General features: G+C 45.7%; 3 protein-coding genes across 5 annotated transcripts in view; 2 read left to right on the top strand and 1 right to left on the bottom strand.

Moving 5' to 3' along the window:
• The first annotated feature begins 2,301 nt into the window (after window positions 1-2,301).
• Window positions 2,302-7,514, top strand: LOC113210602 (glucose dehydrogenase [FAD, quinone]-like). Of its 3 annotated transcripts, none has more exons than XM_026428700.2 (6): window positions 2,302-3,130; window positions 3,800-4,119; window positions 4,246-4,789; window positions 5,611-5,853; window positions 5,951-6,637; window positions 6,902-7,514. In XM_026428700.2, exons 3-6 carry the CDS (start codon window positions 4,304-4,306, stop codon window positions 7,424-7,426), a joined length of 1,941 nt encoding a protein of 646 aa, XP_026284485.1. In that variant the 5' UTR covers window positions 2,302-3,130; window positions 3,800-4,119; window positions 4,246-4,303; the 3' UTR covers window positions 7,427-7,514. The 3 variants fall into 3 exon arrangements, with proteins under 3 accessions (XP_026284485.1, XP_026284477.1, XP_026284470.1); XM_026428692.2 differs by having other exon boundaries at window positions 3,800-4,152; XM_026428685.2 differs by lacking the exon at window positions 3,800-4,119.
• On the bottom strand, window positions 7,483-17,770 carry LOC113210596 (AP-3 complex subunit delta-1). The gene is made up of 26 exons (XM_026428673.2): window positions 17,477-17,770; window positions 16,905-17,000; window positions 16,708-16,836; window positions 16,456-16,596; window positions 16,246-16,375; window positions 15,993-16,132; window positions 15,274-15,347; window positions 14,211-14,260; window positions 14,060-14,109; window positions 13,777-13,825; window positions 13,548-13,693; window positions 13,304-13,452; window positions 13,003-13,227; window positions 12,755-12,917; window positions 12,444-12,661; window positions 12,194-12,347; window positions 11,921-12,083; window positions 11,545-11,809; window positions 11,211-11,460; window positions 10,962-11,121; window positions 10,697-10,869; window positions 10,480-10,617; window positions 10,272-10,406; window positions 10,008-10,184; window positions 9,793-9,912; window positions 7,483-9,671 (listed from the first exon to the last, which is right to left on the bottom strand). Exons 1-26 carry the CDS (start codon window positions 17,570-17,572, stop codon window positions 9,570-9,572), a joined length of 3,693 nt encoding a protein of 1,230 aa, XP_026284458.1. The 5' UTR covers window positions 17,573-17,770; the 3' UTR covers window positions 7,483-9,569.
• Window positions 17,771-18,072: 302 nt separating this feature from the next.
• Window positions 18,073-20,251, top strand: part of LOC113211329 (B-cell linker protein) — a 5,329-nt gene continuing 3,150 nt past the window's right edge. The window contains exons 1-6 of the mRNA XM_026429675.2: window positions 18,073-18,287; window positions 18,668-18,900; window positions 19,002-19,260; window positions 19,341-19,422; window positions 19,504-20,007; window positions 20,116-20,164. Of these exons, the coding sequence (XP_026285460.1) occupies window positions 18,247-18,287; window positions 18,668-18,900; window positions 19,002-19,260; window positions 19,341-19,422; window positions 19,504-20,007; window positions 20,116-20,164 (1,168 nt within the window). The 5' untranslated portion in view covers window positions 18,073-18,246. The remainder of the gene's footprint in view (window positions 18,288-18,667; window positions 18,901-19,001; window positions 19,261-19,340; window positions 19,423-19,503; window positions 20,008-20,115; window positions 20,165-20,251) is intronic.

Genomic DNA, 20,251 nt, shown 5'->3' with positions numbered 1-20,251 from the left:
CTCCATCCGGTTAATGAGCAGCATTATTATGCGGTCCACAGCAGACCAGGGGCGAGACGGCAGCAAGCTGCAGCAGCAGCAAAATCAGCAGAGGTTCTCCTTGACCAGAGGCGCACCCCGACCAAAAGCTAAAGCGACCCGGCGGCGGCGGGCAGGACCGTCGGGGCGAGCAGGGCCCCCGCCGGCTCCGAGGTGGCGGACGTGCCGCCCTGGGCGTGAGCCCCGCTGACCACGCCGCGGGCGGGGCGGAAAATGTCCTCATCTAGGCCCTGGTGCCACACGACCACGACCTACGCCCATTTTTCTCAAACTCATTCAAATCACAGTAGCTCGGCGCCTGCGGTATTCAGGGTATGCCAACCCGCGGTACACCCATGCACTGCAGACAATATGTTGCCTACCTACCAGGCGCTTTGGAAGCTTGCTAGCTATAGAGTCCTAGAGGGGAGAGAAACGCAAACTCGAGAAATGCGTCGATGAATCCCTCATACCGCTACCCCACCCTGCCCCGCCACTCCTCCCCGCTGAAACCAAATCTCCCCAAGATGGCCGCGTGAGCATGCGCACAAGCGCGTGCTCCTCAAGATGGCGACTCGGGTTTAGCAGCTGTTTACGTGCCGTAGTCCGTGAAGCGTACGGCTAAAATCAACAGTTTTTAATATTTAGAAGTTAGCCAGCACCCCAAAATGCAGCGAGCCGAACGGGTGTGAAATTTAGGTTTCCGATCGATGCTTTACCAACACAGGACGTCCTCGTATTTTCGAGAACAGTTAGTTTCCCCGGTTTTTCCGTCTGCTGGCAACGTCGCCCGGCCGCAGCCGCCGCCAGCCGCTCGCGCAGGTTAGGTTGCGGAAACATGTTGCACGAATACTGATCGTTCTTAATAACTAGAAGTCGTACCGGAAAGCCAAAATATCGGAAACAATGCTTAAACTCTACCGAAAAAGGCGCTCAATATAGTTTAGAGCTAACTATAATTTTAAATTTATAATTACAAATTAAAACACACACCTTACGGTCTGTGACTAAAAATATATAGTTTTCACCGCTTCCTTTTATTAATTGGAGTGTTGTCACTAAAAACTAAATATATCGTAAGGATCTTTGAGCAGAGTCCTTTCTAAAACCACATTGGTTCAATTTTTTAATCGCTTTGTTGTTGGCAATAAAATAGAAGTAACTGCCAACGTCGCTCCGTCGTGCGTACAGTCAAACCCCGCGCGCCCCGCAGACTCCCCAAGATGGCCGCCATGAAAAATTCTACTGGCAGATGAGCAAGACACCCATTACGTTTCTCTCCCCTATAGGACTCTAGCTAGCTAGGGATGGCAGGTTCGTAATGGCCAATGACGGATAAACGTTTTGGATGATCCGACTCAGTCCAGTCACATTACCGGTAACAGGCACAAGGGCGGCACCGATTCGCCAGCCACGCTTCTGTGCATCTCTTTTTTGACGTTGCCGGCAAAGTACCTTCCTTCTGCTACTCTGTGGGGCTCATCATGTCGTGCTCATGTCGAGTTACCCGTCAGGACGATCCCTACCAAGTCGAGGCGAGTCCCGGCGCCAGAGCAGCAGCACAATGGGAGAGCGACTCCGAGAGGAGCGCCCCGGGGGAGCGGCAGCGGCGGGCGGCACTTCTCGGTAGTTATGCCCGTCTTGACGGCCGTTTCTGGTTATGGTAGGGGGAGGAGCGGTGCTGCCGTGAGGGTCGGGCGGCGTTATTGGGCATAACAACAACGACTGCTGATCCGGTCCGCGCGCGCAAACTGTTGCCGGTCCCGATTGACGACCCACTATACTCCTCCTCAGCGATTTGCAATCAAGAGTGTTACCTACCCCGCGACGCTCAAACTCGCCGCGTCACGAGACCGATGCCGTTGTGACGTCACGCCCTGGGGGCACACTCGGGAACGAGTTTGCGTACGACTGGAGCAGCCTGCAATCATTTTTTCACACGCAATTTTTTTGGGAGGAACGAGAACGGCGAGGGTTTTCATTGGCAGCAGCGCTCATAGGTTTGTTGTCGCCGGCGTTGCACTGCTCTGACGCGGTGACCGCGTTGGCTTGTCGCCCGCTGCCCGCCCCCCGGTGGCCCCGCCAGCCCCGCACCGCCACGCCCCGTCTCGTCCTGCCCTGCCCTGCCTTAACCGGGTGGTTCACCTTGGCCGTCAGGCGCTCGTCCAGTGCAGTGAGGCCCCCCCCCCCCCAACTCCTTCCCCGCCCAGCGCGGCGGCGGCTGCGGTCTGCCGGGGCTGAGCCGGGCTGGACCACGCCGGGGCGCGCGCAGTCCGAGTCCAGCCGCAGCCACCGAGCCGCGCCCTGGCGCCCGCCGCCGACACAAACACGCGGATAATAACAATTTGTCACGCGCGTGCGCGTCTCCCGCCCACACGAGGAAAACAAGAAGCGCGCGCGCACAGAGGCGACGCCCTCCGACGACGACGACCACCCGTCATCGCCCTTCCAGACATGTACGTCTTTCTGGTGCTCGTCCTAATCTTCGAGTCCGTCTTCTTCCTCAGCGTCGCCGTCCTGAGGGCGGCCCCGATCGCGTGGCGCCACAGTGACTAAGTGCGTCGGGTGCGCGCGGTGCGGAGCTGTGCAGTGGCGTGCAGAAGTGCCGTGCGCTGTACGCACCGAGAGGTGTGGCGCCCTCCGCCCCGCCAAGAGGGGACTCCGCACAGCACACAGCAGCAGCAAGCAGCGGCGCGCCAACAGAATAACAAAGAGTTTGTTATTCGACGATACATTTTAGTCGCGTCGTCGGTGTCGTCGCGACGCGAAGTGCTGCCGGCAGTGTGCCGTGCCGTGAGGCCAGAGGTGCCACCGCACCGCGCAGTGAGGTCCGCTGAGGCGGCGGGGAAGGACCGCGGGGGCCAGACCGGCTAACAAGGGTGGCGCGCACCGGTCCCGACCCGGCCCAGCCAACTACATCCAGGACAACAACAACGCAGCGCAGCGCGACACGCGCCGCAGCACGGAGCGGGATACCGCACGGGCGCTGCTGCCGCTGGCTGTCTCCTGCTCCTTCCGGGACCCCGCCGCCCGCCCCGCATACTGCAACCCTGCGCCCTGCCTTGCGGGACCGCCTGAACACCCCAACCGCCCCAACCGCTCCAGGGAACAGGTAACAAAGCTATCCTACACCCGGTTCCGGGTACAAGTTGGGACTATACGCCCGTCAAAGTAGGCGAGCGCCGCCCCTGCCGCCGCAGAGGGTGGCCCGGTGCCTCACCCCCCGCCCCCACCCCCACCTCAGCACGGCTAAGGCCATGTGTTCGCGTGGCTTATCGCGGGAAAGTGCTGATTTTTAGTGTTTTGGTTCGACGCTTCCTGGGATGGGCATCGATCAGAAAATCTAGACTTAACTTAAAATGAGTTTTCGCGGCTCGGCTCGGGAGGGTGTAATCGTCGTGTGCAATCTCGCCTTACGGCCGCCCCCCTGGTGGAGAGAGAGTAAGCGTGAGCGTGTGTGCGTGAGGGAGAGAGAGAGAGAGATCCTCTCGGAACACGACTCTGTCTGTTATCCGAAACCAGAGACAGTTTCGCTTGTGGCGGGTAAGTGTCTGTGTGCGAGCGTCGGTCTGTGTGAGCGTGTTCGCAGAGTGCAAGGGGTGTATTGTGTGAGCACCGAAAAATTCTAGGAAATGCATTCGAGGAGGTTGGGCGGGGCGGGGGGAGGGGGAGTCCCGTTGTACAGTAACCAGTATCGAGTATCGCATTGGTGAGCGCGGGTGGGCGTCGGGTGGGCTGGCACCTTGACTTTGGGCGGTCCTGCTCTGCTGTGCCCCATTAGGCAGGCGGTGGGCGCGCGGCGTCGTCTGCGCTGCAGTGCGGACCCGGGACTTGGAACTCGCGGGACCGCAAACCGGACGACCGCCGCCGCCCGGTCGGTCAGTTTCGGGCCGGGACCCGCGCGGAGCGGAGCACTGGGAAGCTGGGCTGGACCTGCTGGGTCGCCGCACCTGGCATTGGCCTTGGCAGTGGTGCCCGCGCCCGCGCCGCCTCCAGTCGCGGCCGCGAGTAGAACCATAAGAGCGAGGGAGATAGACGGGCGAGGCCTCTCCGTCTCTCTCACAACAACTTCAACATCGAGGACCACACTTCCCCGACAACGTAACTACTAATTTAACACCTTCGGCATATACTGTACGGCGTGATCTCATCCTCTGCTGGATTGGCATTGGCCCACCCTCTGCACTCGCCTTACGTGTTAAGTGACCCCCTTGCCGTTCCCGACAGGAGGCCGCGATGCAGTAGCCACTCCCGCGGGTCGGGCCCACCACCACCAACCCCCAGGATGCGCTCTGCGCTGTCTCCGCCCCCGCCGGGGCGCCTGCCGCTGGCCGCGCTGACTCTGCTGCTGGCGCTCCTGGCGCAGCACACCGAGGCCCAGAGCGCGCAGGCCGGGCCGCAGGCCAGGACGCTCTCCTCCAGGCTGTCGCCTCTGGAGGCGGCGGCGCGCCTCGTGCGCAACAACCCGCTCACCTCGCGCCGCGACGCGCAGGTGCGCGACGTGCCCGACGCCGCGCTGCTCAAGGAGTACGACTTCGTGGTGGTGGGCGGCGGCACGGCGGGCTGCGTCCTGGCGCGCCGCCTGTCGGAGAACCCGTCGTGGAGCGTGCTGCTGCTCGAGGCGGGCGGCGACGAGGCCGTCTTCACCGACATCCCGCTGCTGGCGAGCTACGTCGCCAACACCAACTACAACTGGGGCTACCACGCGCAGCCCTCGCCCGACTACTGCCGCGCCATGCGCGGGAAGGTCTGCAACTGGCCGCGAGGCAAGGTGAGAGACTTGGCTTTTCTTTTTAAATTAAATAAATAAACACCAGAAGGGTGCAAGAAGTGCGCACGTGGCCACACGCCGCGTAAGTTTTGAGGCGTGAGCAAGCTCCACTGCAGCGGGCTCTCGCGCTGCGCCCTTCTGTAGTAAGTGATCTCATGGTGGTCAGAGCCGCATCGAGGGAGGGCATTGTTTTTCAGAGGGGGACGTCACGTGCAGTGCATACTGCAGCCCCGGGAAGTGCGCTCGAAAAACGATATCGCGAGGCAGAGGGGCAGGGGAGGGATGGGGGGTGTAACTGACATTCCGTTGCCCCCTCCCCCCCCCCCCTTTCCCATTCCCTCTCCTGCCTGCCCTCCGTGCTCTCTCTGCATCCAAAACTAAACATGGCATGGCAGCGACCATCCATCAATTAGCGACGACGTGATGCTGCCCGACACTGGCACCCAGCACGTCGCGCCCCCACCCCCAGCCACCAGCCACTCCACCCCGCCCCGCGCCCCGCCCCACTGCATGCACGGCAGAACGGGGTAGCGGTTTGCGGTCTGGCGGCTGTCGCTGCCCTCCGAGATCTCTACACCGAGCATTAGGCCTCGCGCATCTCACCCGCGGGGTCCCCTGAGGTCGCCGTGGAAGGGCGTCACTCTTACTCTGGGGGGCGCAACTCTACGGTGGGGTGGGCCATCATTGAACTGCATCACTGAAATGCAACCAAAGGCTAGAGAGGGGACGGCCCGCACCTCGTGAGCCAGGTTCAGAGATGGCCCACCCTCGGCAACTCTCGCGGGTTTGCCACACAACTAACTGTCACCGGTGCTCCGCAGGTGCTCGGGGGCACTAGCGTGCTCAACTTCATGGTGTACGGCCGAGGCAGTCCGCTCGACTTCGACGAGTGGGAGTCCCTAGGCAACCCCGGCTGGGGCTACCGCGACGTGCTGCCGTACTTCAAGAAGTCCGAGGACATCCAGGTGGCTGCCCTCGAGAACTCGCCGTACCACGGGCGTGGAGGCCCGCTGTCAGTGCAGGAGTCGCCCTGGCGTTCCGTCATGGCCCCGGCCTTCATCCAGGTAGGCGTCATGGGGACGGAGGAAGGCTTTGTGTTGCGTTGCAGTGCAGTGTAGTGCGTAGTACAACGGCGTCCTCCCGCATCTGTCTCCCCTGCAGGCCGCGTCCGAGATGGGCTACGACGTGGTGGACCACAACGGCGAGCACATGGCCGGCTTCTCCTTCACGCTGGCCACGCTCCGGAACGGCTCGCGGTGCAGCTCGGCCAAGGCCTTCCTCCGCCCCGTCCAGCACCGCCCCAACCTGCACGTCGCCAAGCACGCCCGGGCCACGCGCGTGCTCGTCGACCCGTTCACGGGCGTGGCCGTGGGCGTGGAGTTCGTCCGGGACCGCAAGTGGCGCGTGGCCAAGGCGCGTCGCGAGGTGATCCTCTCGGCGGGCACCCTGAACACGCCGCAGCTGCTCATGCTGTCGGGGCTGGGGCCGGCGGACCACCTCCGCGACCACGGCATCCGCGTCGTCCGCGACCTACCCGGCGTGGGGGAGAACCTGCAGGACCACGTCTCGTTCTTCGGCGGCATCACGTTCATGCTCAACGACACCGTGTCCGTGGTGGAGGCGCGCGAGTCGCGCCGCCTGTCCAGCGTGGTCGACTACTGGGTCACGCAGGACGGCCCGCTGACCTCGCCCGGCGGGGCGGAGGGCATCGCCTTCGTGAACACGCCTCTCAACGAGCAGCCGGCCCGCCCAGACATGGAGCTGTCCTTCGGGCCGGGCGCGCTCACCGGAGACTCGTCGGGCAGCTTGCGCGGGCTGCTGGGCGTCGACTCCAGCTTCTACAAGAAGGTACAGACGCTGGTCGTCCCAAGTGTCCATGGCAGGGCGCAGTTCACACCGTGCTCTTATGTTTGTACCAGATAGCTGATTAAACCCCGGAGTTATGCAGTACCGCATTCCTACGTGCGGGCGGGTAGCCTACTCGCTCGGCTCGTAAGGCGCCGTGGACAGGGGCGATAGGCAAGCCCGCCCGCGCTCATGCGTGCAGTACAGGATAACTACAAAACGTGCTCGAACTAAAGTGTGGTGTCGAACTCGGCATGTTGCTTCCAGATGTTCGGGGGTGTGGAGGGCCAGGACGCGTTCACGGTCAACCCCGTGCTGCTCCGGCCGCGCAGCCGCGGCCGCGTCCGCCTGCGCTCCGCCAACCCGTTCCACTGGCCGCTGCTCTTCGCCAACTACTACCAGGACGAGCACGACGTGCGCGTCATGGTGGAGGGCATCAAGCTGGGCGTGGCGCTGGGCGAGACGGCAGGCTACCGGCGCTGGGGCGCGCGCCTGCACCAGCGCGCCGTGCCGGGCTGCGAGCACCACGCCTTCCGCTCCGACCAGTACTGGGGCTGCGCCGCCCGGACCCTGTCCACCAACCTGCACCACCAGTCGGGCACGTGCCGCATGGGGCCGGCCGGCGAGCGGGGCGCCGTGGTCGATGCGCAGCTCCGCGTGCACGGCGTCCAGGGCCTGCGCGTCGTGGACGCCTCGGTCATGCCCACCATCATCTCGGGCCACCCCGCGGGTGTCGTCTACATGATCGCGGAGAAGGCGGCCGACATGATCAAGGAGACGTGGGACCACTGACCACCCGACCTGTGTCCGTGTAGGATAGAGAGCTTGTCAATGTCAATCAAAAGATCTCAATAATTATTAAATTTATTATCATATCAAAGATCATTTACTCGAATAACAGAAAATTCTTCAGCACTCAACAGTTTAACAATAATACAATACAAAAAACATAGTAAAATAACTAAATTTGAACATCATTTAACAAATAAGCCCAGGCGGATACACAACAGAATATCTTTAAACTGAAACAAGAAGTGAAGCAAAAAGAATATGATAAGATAGGAAACATTCCTCATTCAGCACCTTTCCTCAAGGAAATATTGTTTGAAATATATAGACGTCATGATAATTACCTACTTAGTATAAGAATATTAGGCATGGCCATTAGTAAATCTGCTCCACACAAACAAAATCCTATCAACAAAAAAAGAAATAAATGACACACTCAAGGTGCATCAAATTCTGAAAGGATAAGCAGTTCTTGAGCTAATCAGGACCTTGACTTAAAATATTAAAAGTACAGGCTACAGATACACATGTTCTCTTGCCTGCAGGAGACCTATATAAGATGAACAACAGCCATTGAAAGATCAGAACTGAAAATTCGATTACAAGGTAAAATGGAATGTTCTAAATCTACTGAATTTATGTAGTATACGTTAATTTAGTGACTGACAACACACTGGAAAATGCCCTCAAAATACAGATCTTCGACCTCTGACCAATGTAAAAGTATCACACGCATTCTAGTGCACTAGATTACAATTGGGTGGATCATAGGTAGCCAGAAAGTTTAAAACACAACTATAACATTAGATATCACATAGTTATCTATATTGTTTTACCAATTTTAAGTCAAATAATTTAAACCAACAACATTTAGAACAGAATTCAGTTGTATCTAAATGCAGGTCTGATTACACAAATTCTGGACTTGCATCAACATATGATTTAATTGATAGTATTTGTGAATAAAATGAATCAGACTTCAAAAAATACCTGGCATCTAAAACATCAAATACAAAAGCTTTACCTTTTTAAAAATATACAAATCTAGCATGAATGTGTATGATAAGAGAAACATTCATTTGCAGCTTGTGTATGGAATACAGGATTATATAAAGTAGATCGAATTTCAGAGAGATTTACAGATATCAGTCAGTTGCATGACACAAGGTACTGGAAAACAGGCTGACTCCATTTAAAGAAATTTCATGGTCAAAGCTTGTCTTCCAACGCAGAACAAAATGTGATCAGCTATCCCCCTCGATTCAAAATGTTTTATGAGACTTTCACATGAGGGGTGGACGGATGTTTTAAGCATAGTCTGCCAGATTTGCAGTAAAAATATACCTGTGATCAAACCAGATGCTAATTTACTGATAAATCTGACTTTATTTTTACTTGTAATGACTTGTGGATTAATTGACTTCAAGCTCATAATATGACATGTTTCAATACAAAAATAAGTTGGCCTTTTCAATCTTCAAGCAGGAAACAATATCAGCTCATATGTTAAATCTACAGTACAATAAACTCCTCATAGAATAATTTGTAACAAAATAGAACAATGATCATAATTATTTATAAATGTGAAGTGTGCCCTAGAGATCTTACAGACCTCATCCACCTCCGTCACAAAATGAGGCAGGCTAATTCACTATACAGTTTCGACTAATACAGCAGTAAAGAGGAATACAACTTAAAACATATCCAGTATTGATAAGAGAAAAGAGTAGGATAGTAGACAGATAATATTAATCTCAATATGTAGATCAGAAGAAACTACACCATTAAATCAGTCGTAAATTTAAAACTTGAAACACAAGTCCACGCTTTTACTAAAATATTGAATGAAACCCTGACTTCAACTAAAACTGATTCCAACAATCACACTGGTATAAACCAATCTTTTTCAACTTCTCATCTATAGTCAGTACAAAGAAATTGAACAACGTTTACATAACAGATGGAAAATTTCTTCTTGGAATAAAAAAGATGCACATGGTGGCCCATCGGCGCCGTTCTTTCTTCAGGTTATAAAGTAGCGGACTCAGGCGTGAGAAAGGATTGCCTATCGTCGCTCACCAAGGCACCAATCAGCCACCATGTTTTTAAAAATCTAGGATGTCATGGAGGGGGATACATTATCACATCAAGAAGAGGGTGCAAGAAGACCCTGGACCTCCTCAAGGATGGAGGAAAGCAAAGGGCTGCAGTCACTCTTACCATCCACTACTAATGTCTTGGTTGATATCTGGAAAACAGAATAAAAAAAATTGAAGTTACTTTCACAAATATGCACAGAACACTTAAAAATCTCCATACTTTATTTACCAGATTAACTCATGCTAAAGTAATGTACTAGTAATACATACATTGAATTTTAAAAGTAAGCAAACATTGTGCTGCTGAATTGAATGACTATACAGAGAGGCTGTAGAATCCACTTGTTCAACTAAGGTAAAATGAGCATGGAAGCAGACACGTTGTAGAATCTGGAATGTGAACAATCAACAGAGGTAATTTTAGATATTAGAAAATGATTGAGTGGTCCTTCAAACAGTAAAAGTGGATTGAAAAAGTACTGCACCTGAGAAAAATCAACATTAATATTTTCCAGAGTCATGCTGCTTCGAGCAGTGAGAGAACCACTGGCTAGCAGGTCAGTGACGGTTTCTCGTTGAGTTAGACGGCCAATCATAAAGCTTGAACACGGTAAACGAAGCCAGAAGTCAAGCTTTTCTTGAGATGAAATGCCATCACTACCCTATGTATACAAAATTTATTAGATTAGAAAAATCCAATAAACAAAGTTAGGTTGATACATTACATATAAAATAAAACATACACTTACCTCTATCATGAATGTGAGAGTACACCTTAGTTTTTGAGCAAAGGTAACATCAGAAACTTGGAAAGCAAATAAGGCTTCACCAGAAGCATTTGCCTTAAGTTGAAAAGGAAGCTTTACACCATAATGATCAACATCCTAGAAGGTAGGCGAAGATATTAGATAACGTTATAAATTACAATACAAATTACCTAATCAAATCCATACTTACACTTTTCATTAACTTTATAGTAGGAGAATCGGACACACTAAAGTCTAGCTCTTTGACAAGCTGTGTACTAATGTTGTTAAAAACAACCGACACTATAATTTGATTGTTTTCTAAGCCAACAGTTCGAACTTCATGCACCTGAAATTTACATCATAGATAGTAAAATGCAAAACCGGAATTACAAAACAAAAATTATTGGCAGAGGGTAGAAACAGACCAGCTGCAGAGTTTTGTCAGCTGCCAATTTTGAGTAAGCTGAAAGTGGAGGAGCTGCAGCTGAAGGTGCACTACGACTTTTATCAACAAAGCTCAAAATTTCCTTGGAGGGGGTAGAAATGCCAGCAGCTTCTTCATATCCCTCCTTTGACTTGGTAGAATCCTTGTGTTTGGCTGCAAAGTTAATCAAGGGGTATTGCAATTAGTACCTTCTATTTACATACTGTTTTTGAAAATTCAAAAAATGTGCTGCTAAAGTGACTTACAAGATTTTTCTGAGTCTTTAACCTTTTTTTTGCTCTTTTTTATCTTTTTTTCTTCCCCTGTAGCAGGAACCAGACTATCTTTTGGCTCTGATTTTTTCTCTTTGGTTGTAGAAGGTGAATCAAGTGAGAGCCACAATTCATCACTATTGGTGAGATCATTCTAAGAAATGGAAGAATGTAAGTGTTTATCCAGTGGATACTTTTCAAAAAGCACAATTAAAGTAAATGAGCGAATTAATGTTAACTTACTTTGGCATCTTCACTACCCACTCCTCTTTGACGCTCTTCCTCTACCAACAATTTCTTCTTGGAATCTTTCTTGTGTTTAGACTTTTTGTCCTTACCCTGCCTTTTCTTGTGCTTTTCAGAGGACTTTCCATGATTGCCTTCAAGAACTTGAGAATCACCTTGATCTTCAGGCTCATCTTGAATTGGGAGAAGAGTTTCATCCACAAAGCGATGAGCAGGCACAGGTAACTTTTCCTCATCTCGTAAGGGCCTGTTCATAGTTAATTTACAATAATAAAACTAAAATATGTATCAAAAAACAAACAGAGCATTATTAGGATTTATAAATACTTACTCATCAAGATTTATGTCAAGTGCACGATGGGGATCATCTTCAGGGCGATTGTCATTGTCATCAGGATCAGAGAGTTGTGCCCCTTCTGGCATTTCTCCAATATCAGTGTTGACAACATGTAAAGCTTGAATGTCATCATCATCTTCAGATGATACTTTCTCCTTCTTGCGTTTCTTTTTCTTCTTTTTGTCCTTCTTAGAAGGCTTATCAATCTCAACGTTGTAAGATTTAGAAGGAGACATGTAGTGATTGGAGGAAGTAAGACCTAAAAAAATAGAAATACCGGAATAATTATTACATTTTGACTAATTTACATGGCTAAAAGAATGAAAGGAAAAGAAAATCAATCAAAAATAAGTTTGAACTGAAATGGTACCTGGTATTTTAAGAGGGATAGGTAGATCAATTTCTGCCATCGGAATATTGCTTATATCGTCTTGCCCATTCATTTTTTCTGAGCTGCGATTCTTGCTAGACGAATGTGATGACTTCAAATAGTGAGGATTGCTTGCCTGTTCAACTTTGCGAGCTGCTCTCCTCTAGAAAGTTAAAGTACAAACATTTCACATTAGTACCGAGTGCATTGAACAACAATATATAAACATTTGCAAGAAAAGATTAGATTTGTAACAAAGAAAGTTAAGAGTGCCTTTTCAAGTTCCTCCTCTGATGGTTCAGGGATAGCTGATGGCGCAAATTTATTGCCAACTACATTGCTGAATATTGAATTGTCTTCTTTATAATCTTCCTCATCAGAACTGCTGGATGGTGGAGGATCATTTATCCAAGCATCCAAATCCAACCTAGAAAATGAAATATAACAAACTTAAGGTAGATAAATATAGTCAAACAGGTTACATTCAACAGCACAGAAGGGGCTAACTTTAAAAAATTCCTACCCTTCAGGTACTTGAACTTTCTTTTGAGCTTTGGGGGCTACAGGATTCAGCTCTCCAGTGAAAAGAGCACTGATTTCTTCTGACATGCCAGTCTCATTTTTGCTAACTTGTTTGTGAATGTATCGTACAAGATGAACTGCAGAACTGGCTCTTTCCTGCACTTCTAAATCAGCACTCGACACAAATTGTATAAGTTTGTTACCTACAGAATCACACAGCTAGAAAGAGAATAGAGGGGTGTAAGTAAGTGTAAGTAAGTCTCAAATAACAAAAGTCTGGTAAATAACCTAATGAATGAATTATTGTCTTACCAGTAATATTGCTTCGCTGTCACCTCTTTCTTCCTCTTGATACAATATGTGAGCAAAGACTTTCAATATATTCTGAACATAAATTGCCTGAATATGTCCCGGAAGCTGCACTAATTTACCGCGAAGCATAGCATCTAAAGTGTCTTGAGGATCCTTGAGTTCGCTATATAGTGAACATCAGTTAATAGACATTACAGTAACATATATCAATGCATTGGTGGACACAAAAAAAAACTGAGAGAACTTACGTAGCAAACTCTCCACAAATATAGGCTGCAGCATAGAGCACATCTGCCATTTTGGAGCTTGGTCGGAAAAAGAGATGGGCATTTTCCAAGAGAATTGCCATTTGAGAAACTGCAAAACTGCGAATCGCTTGAACACGAATTGCCACATCTAGCATTTGAGTGGCAACCAAAGATCCATGCTGAGTTCCTTCCATATCAGTAAGTTCCACCAGTACACTAACATACCTATCAAGGAAATTCATTTATGAGAGAGCATGGAGAAACAAAAAGACATGGCTCTGTAAGGAGAGAAGATACGTACCACTCAAAGTTTGTAATGAACTGATAGTTATTTTGAGAGCATATTTGAATTATTTTAGACAATAATTCATCTCGGTATGTAGTTCCTTCAGCCTTATCCATGTGAACCATTAACTTCTTAACAATTTCCATTAGGTTTTTTTTAGACACCTGCATTTATTTGTTATTACATTTTTCCATTATGTAATCATGTGTATTGATACTGATTTTCAAAAAGTGCACACAAAAAGTGAAGAGTAACATACCATGCCATACAGTAGATCAAGAGCTCGCAGTCTAATTGATTCATCTTTGTCATCAAGGCATTGCATAATGAGGTCTTTGTGTGCTTGTACAGATTTAGGATGAGTCTTGAGAATCTTAGACATGGCTAGCAGTCCTAAATATTTCACTGTTAAAAAAATTATTTAAATTAGGTTAAGTGAAGAAGGAAATAATAAACATTGAATAATAAATGATTATGTTTGTACTTACAGTTCTGATCAGAATCCTCAATTAGAATGCGTAGTTTTTGGACACATAACTGTAAACATAAATACACATAAATGCACTCAACTTTAATAAGAGCATATGACGGCTTGAACTGGGGCCAAACAGTCACACAGCCAATGGTACAAACGCAAATACTGCATATAAAATGAAATACAATTAGCACTCTCAGTGCACTGCATGACCACTGTGTGTTCACACTCATAGGGTATGAAATATGTGCTGCACTGAACATGTAATAATGAGTGAGGAAAAATTTAGGACATACCTGTATTGAAGCACTGTGATTTGGCATTCCAGAAGATATAGAGATTAAAACTGCAAATAAGGCAAGCAAGTTCGGTTTTTTTGTTTTTTTTTACAAAGGACAAAGTTGGATTTACTTTGTGGTTTAATCTTTCAATAGCAGTTCAACTTACCAGCTATCACGGTATTGATGCACTCATACAGTAATGACATTGCAGATGTGCTGCAAAACCCAATTCAATTTTAGATTAGACAAAGGTTGATTTACATGATACATAAATAAATAGTATATTAGAGAAGAGCTATGACAGGTTAATCAAGGACTACATAGTGTGGATTGACTTCAATAGGTCATAGAGCAACCTGTACAATATTCCACAATTGCACCATATTTTATTATCACCAACTGTCTACAACTGTTTTAAGAAAGAACCAAGTAATAAAATCAGAAGTTAAAAAGGTCTGCTGTCACATACTATATTATAATCACAACATAGTAGAGCAGTAAAAAGATTATCAATCAGTTATAACTGAGAATTGTAATCTCCAATCTCTTGAAGATACATGAGAAATTATCAAACACTTAGAAAATAAATACAAGTGCTTTCTTACAATAAAAGGAGGGCAAATTGGTTGAAGCAGTTTATAATAAATTTTGCAATGTGAGTGCCAAGCCAAGATAGAATATTCATTTGAAAATAAGCTGTAGGAAAATGAACACATGGTGCCTTGGTTGCTGACAGTTCAATAGCATTACACATGTGCTGCCATGTAAAGTCAAAGAGCATAAACCATTGCAGAAAAGTGCTGTACACTCAATTTTGCACACTCAAAATTGTTACAGAATAGGTAGAAAACAGAGTTGCTGGTATAAATGTGTCATGGTATCAAGGATGCATTCTACTGATTGTGGAACTCTAATTCCACACATTCAAAATGTATGTGCTAACATCAACCAGCTGAAGTGTGCCCCAGCACAAACCCCATAAAGTGGAACGTAATATCACCTCAAGAGTGACTGGAATTAAGAACTGCACTTCTATAGTATAGTGAAAACTATACTAGGTTTTATTTAGATTACCTACAAAACTAATGTTTCTGAGCAGAGTTTAGTTACTACCTATAACCAATTAGCATACTAAAAAGTTTAACCAGGTACCTCCTCATTTAAAAAAGAAAAAGAAAGAAAGAAAATTACTCAGAACTACCTAAGTTTCATCAAGACGAGGTATTTACCTGTGAATAAGGTTGGTAAGAGGCTCTATGAGTTTCTTACCAAGACGAGGCTCCAAGGGAGTCAAAGCACCAAACTGAAACACAGGCGACACTCAAAATTGAAAAATTTTAAGTATCCACACTTTCCAACTTGATAGACATGAGCTGCTTAAAGAGGAGATAAAACCTTAACAAGCATTTCTGTTGTTACAGTAACTAGATAAGAGAACACTGAGTTACGTCCTAATGCTATATTTCCTTCTTTTTTACCCAACCCAAAACTAGATATCAAAAAATACACAACTGGTACAAAACTTCCATAAGAACCTTTAGGTGAGGGTGCTTTAAAGCAGGCAATTACTCTCAGCAGAATTTACAAAGAAGCAACTACACTTGTGTTTAAACTTTTAATTATTTGATTTTACCTTGATATTATTTCAATTAAGGGCAGAGTTAGTTTTTGACCAATGCGTGGCTCAATCAGAGTCAGAGATCCAAACTGTAATGTCACATTATAATTAAAACATATGAGGCCCTTACTTAGCATGAACTTTAACAAAGCTAATTTGTCAAAAAATATAATAACTTTATCAAAAGCAAAAATGAATGGTAGAAAGCAGTACCACAATGACACTGCTCCCTGATAACAACTTAAACTGAGGTGAGGACACCTGAAGAGCAGTAGCAATTTCAAAACACAACGAAGAGATTGACAATTAACACAAAGGTCTAGAACTTACCAATTTGATGATCTTAATGAGCATCCAGTTGTTTGTGGATGTTGTCATGAGCTTGAAGAACATTGGTGCAAGGCTTAAGTAGTTCTTCGGATTTTTACGAGCAAGTTCACACACAACATTAACTGCTGCAGATTGAACACCTAAGAATCAAAATTTATGATCTTTAGAATAAATTTTTCACTTAACCCATTAAATTAAATATTTGACATGAACTGTCTTTTTAAATGAAACACAACAGTTTCATATTGTATACCTGAGTCAGGATCTTCAAGTTTTTCCTTCAGGCGAGGAAATGCAGGACGCAGTGCCTCAGGGAACCGTAAAAACACTTTGTACATCATTAGCACAGCCTTTTTCCTCAGGTATGGTTTTGTTGAAGTTAACTGCATGAGAAAAAGATTAATTCCAAAAAGAGAGCCAGAAAAGAGGATAAATGATGTCATTTTGTAATACTACTACTTACCAGTGTCATAATATCATTAGCTAAGTCACGAGCCAGATCAGGACTTATAAAACATGATAATGCTGAAAGAGCAAGTCCTGCATCATACTGGTTTTGGCTATTTAAGTCTTTGCGGATCATGTTAGTGGTTAACATAAGGAGCTGTAAGAATAATGGGAATAGTTCAGATACAATTTCTAGGTAGATATATACACTTAAAAGAGGAGAAGCAGACAATTTCTTCATTTCTAGGTATCATTAGATGTAACATACCTCAGTGTCGGTATGGAAGCATTGAGAAGATGCCAGATAACCAATACGTTTGTATGTGAACTTGGAGGAACTCATAACTTCAATAATGTTAAAACCAGCCCAACTAATATCATATCCCATCATTTGCAGCTGAAGTGATAAAAAAATTAATACAAGTTCATAAATAACAAAAATAAGCTATGTTAAGTACTACTTACATAATTCAGTTTGGCTACAGCATTAGCTTTGACAGATAAATTATCTTGTCTAAGTTCTTGCTTGATTTCTTCAATGCATTGAGCAATGTATTTAGCCTAGAAAAAAATTAATTGATTACATAATGTTTAAGACGATGAAAATACAGTTTCCTGCCCAGTATACCAAAGGGTACATTACTAACTAGTCACAAAAAAATTGGAAGATAAGTGAGAAGTTTAATTCCTAGTAAGGGAATATTCCTGTAATGATTACACCATAAAACCCCATAAATAGCTAGAGTAATTGTGACACAAACTGGTCCTCATGAGACTGATAGATGAAGTATGTACCGCTTGAGAGAAGAAGCAGTCTAGGGCATGCAATGATTTGATAAACTTCGTGCCATGAGATTGAAAAATCAAAAATGTAAAGTGATGTAAAGAGTATAGAACTTATGCAAATATTTGACTCCATTTCAAAAATAAGTCAATATTTTAAACAAGAAAAAAAAATCATGGAAAGGTACAAAAGAAACGGAAAACTCTTATAGAGCAATGGCAAAAAACGAGGGTAATATGCAAGGCTTACAAACCTCATTATCTTTGTTGTTCCTAATGCCTCGGACAAGATCCGTCAAATTCTTGTCAAACATACGTTCTAAGTTTCCTTTAACTTTTCGAAGCGCCATGATTGAGGATTCCTCAAATTCTATTTAAAATGATAACAACACCAACATAAGACTGAACTACTAAACTTTATCACTTGCGGTCAAACTTTACTCATTTTTCAAAAGGAGTAGAAAATTTTAAGGTTATTCATTTCTACTCGAGCAGAGTTCACCAAACTCCCTGATGACCCGATCGGTCGGTCTTCGTCTCAAGGGAGAAAGTGGTACTGTATATAGTGCCTGTGAAGTTTGAAAACATCGGCTTCGTCCCTGCAAATAACGCATGAGGCGTAAAGTACCAGGAGTACCATCGTAAAAGAGGTAAACCATTTAAAAGATTAAAAGTTGTAAATATTGGGAACTTTCTTCGTGTATTTTACAATTAAATTTTATTTTCTTAGCAAGTTTGGTTTTGAAGGAACTTTCACCGCAAGCTGACATGGAATATTATAGTGCGGTTTATTTCAGTTGGGATGTTGGATGCCGTAAAGTTGTCTCTCATCTTCTATCCTTCTCTATCTGTACCTGTCTCCTGTCTGTCCCAAAACACAAGTTGACGTGGGACGTACGTAAAGTGAAATCGGTGAAATTCGACATATACTCGGTTGATACCTGAAAAGATCTATTGAATTTATGAAAATTTGTGAAACTGGCGGCCGAACACTGTTTGTCTATCTTTATAAATCAAACCTTTCATGCAAAATCAAAGTGTTTCGTCGCCTGCATCCAACAATGGGTAAGTTAATATTGTTTATTTCCTGCAAGATAAAAGTGTTCTAGCTTTCTCCGACAGGTATTTTCCGTCGTTTTAACGCATTTAATGCAAACTCTCACACAAAGAAAGTTAAGTTTAAGAACCACATACCAGTGCTCAGAGTTTGGAATGAACATTAAAATGTCACTCAATAAAACTTGTCAAAACATTCCTTGATTTTGTCGTTGATTACAAGTCACTATGCAAGGGTTTTTTTTTATCCTTTCTCAGAAACATTGGCCACTCCTGTGAAAATTTCCTATATGTTTTTATTTAAACTGATCAGAATTTTAAGTGTAGACTCAGTTTACTAATGTGTATGTGTTTAAACAACTCTTGTAATAATAAAAAATCTGTTTCAGAAATGTTTTACCGAGTGGTAGTGTGTATTGCTCCACGTCCACGCTCAGTGATTCGGGATCATGGGACACTGATTTTGATGATGACCAGAACTCTGAAAGCTCTGGATTTTATGGAGATGTTGGAGCCACCATAGTAGATAAGCCAGAAATCCAAATAAAACCTTCAGGTGTCGGCAGGGTTGCAGCACTTGCTAAAACTGTAGCTGCATCTTTGGCTGCTTCTGGACATTCTAGTAAATATTTGAATTTTTGTTTGGTAATATTGGTAATAATTTCTTTAAAGAAATTGTTTCTTCACTTTCTTATATATTTTTATTTGTTTTCTCTGTACAAGGTTCAGCTAAGTTTCAAAAGCCTCTGAAAAAGAATGAAATTGACGATTCCAGAGGAATTCTTAGGTCACCAGATCGTCATCAAGTCAAAACAGTCCTGAGGCCATCTAAAATCATGCCTAGCGGTCTTGTGTCTGTAGCAAACCAGCATGGTTCATTCCATAATGATAAACCCACCTTGAAGGATAAACCTGTCCTCACTTCAAATAATAATCTAAATAGGAATAGTTTATCTGGCTTACCAAAGCCTCCAGGCCCTGAGTAAGTATGCTTTATCAGACAGTGTTACTCACAAATTTGTAGAAAAGTGAGATGGTTAATATTCATTTTAAATTATGCAGGTCAGAACAAGTCCAGCAAGTCATAGGGGCATTGGGGCAGCTGTGGTCTTCGGATTCTATGAGTCTATCTTCACAAACTCAGGTAATTCTATTACTTCAAGTATTTTACTTGTTTTGCATGGCCCCTTTGATACCTCTCACTTTCAAAATTTTCCTATTGCAGAGCGATGATGATTATGAGCCCATGCAGTCAGATTCTTCATCTCCCCAATTGCCTCGCTTGAGTCCCCACCACCCTATGTATGGTGGAAGTCAGAATGTTTCCCATGAGGATATTCATAAAAGAATTCATTCAATTGACAATCATGCTTCCATTCCTGACTTGCATTCCAACACTTTAGTTCATTCATTCCTTCACTCTACCACTCGTGCTTCTGAACATCTCACTGCTGGAAACAGCAATTCCGCTCAACCAAAGATTTCTCCTCAAGTTACATCTCAGTCAACACCATTCTTGCACAGTTCAGCTGCGGCAGCTGCCTTAGCTGCTGCAGCAGCTTCTGCTGCTACAAGTCGACTTTCACAATGTTCAAAACGATCAAGTGGTTGTGACAGTGTTTACAGCCCCTCTAGTGGATCCAGCATATCTGAAACATCTCATCAAACAATGACTCAAAGCCGTGAAAATGGTGATGGTGTCTATGAACCAATTGAAGAGAAGCAAAAGGTATGTGAAGTACGCCACTTCATAACTTGAAAGTGTATCTTTTTATTTATTTTTCCTAAAGCTAGTTCTAATTTATTTTATTTATGTTAAAACATATGTTCTTTGCAGATAGACAGTATTTCTCAGAAAAGTTTCCTCCATTCATCACAGATATCAGGTGAGTTCACTGCTTCTTCCTCATTCCCATTGATGGAGCCCATCAAGTACTTTTTTCCCAGCCCTTCTCTCTCGTGTGTGTGTGGGG

This window comes from Frankliniella occidentalis, unplaced genomic scaffold (genome assembly GCF_000697945.3).
Source record: "Frankliniella occidentalis isolate FOCC.00 unplaced genomic scaffold, Focc_3.1 Scaffold66, whole genome shotgun sequence".
NCBI classification, from domain to species: Eukaryota; Metazoa; Arthropoda; class Insecta; order Thysanoptera; family Thripidae; genus Frankliniella; species Frankliniella occidentalis.
This window is presented reverse-complemented; position numbering and strand designations above follow the sequence as displayed.

Excerpts from the sequence above, each read along its gene's own strand:
- LOC113210602 (XM_026428685.2), top strand. The coding sequence starts at position 4,304 with ATGCGCTCTGCGCTGTCTCCGCCCCCGCCGGGGCGCCTGCCGCTGGCC. Across the intron at positions 4,790-5,610 it reads GCAACTGGCCGCGAGGCAAG|GTGCTCGGGGGCACTAGCGT; the intron begins GTGAGAGACTTG and ends GGTGCTCCGCAG. Across the intron at positions 5,854-5,950 it reads TGGCCCCGGCCTTCATCCAG|GCCGCGTCCGAGATGGGCTA; the intron begins GTAGGCGTCATG and ends TCTCCCCTGCAG.
- LOC113210596 (XM_026428673.2), bottom strand. The coding sequence starts at position 17,572 with ATGGCGCTTCGAAAAGTTAAAGGAAACTTAGAACGTATGTTTGACAAG. Across the intron at positions 17,001-17,476 it reads GGAACAACAAAGATAATGAG|GCTAAATACATTGCTCAATG; the intron begins GTTTGTAAGCCT and ends ATTTTTTTCTAG. Across the intron at positions 11,461-11,544 it reads CTTGACATAAATCTTGATGA|GCCCTTACGAGATGAGGAAA; the intron begins GTAAGTATTTAT and ends AACTATGAACAG.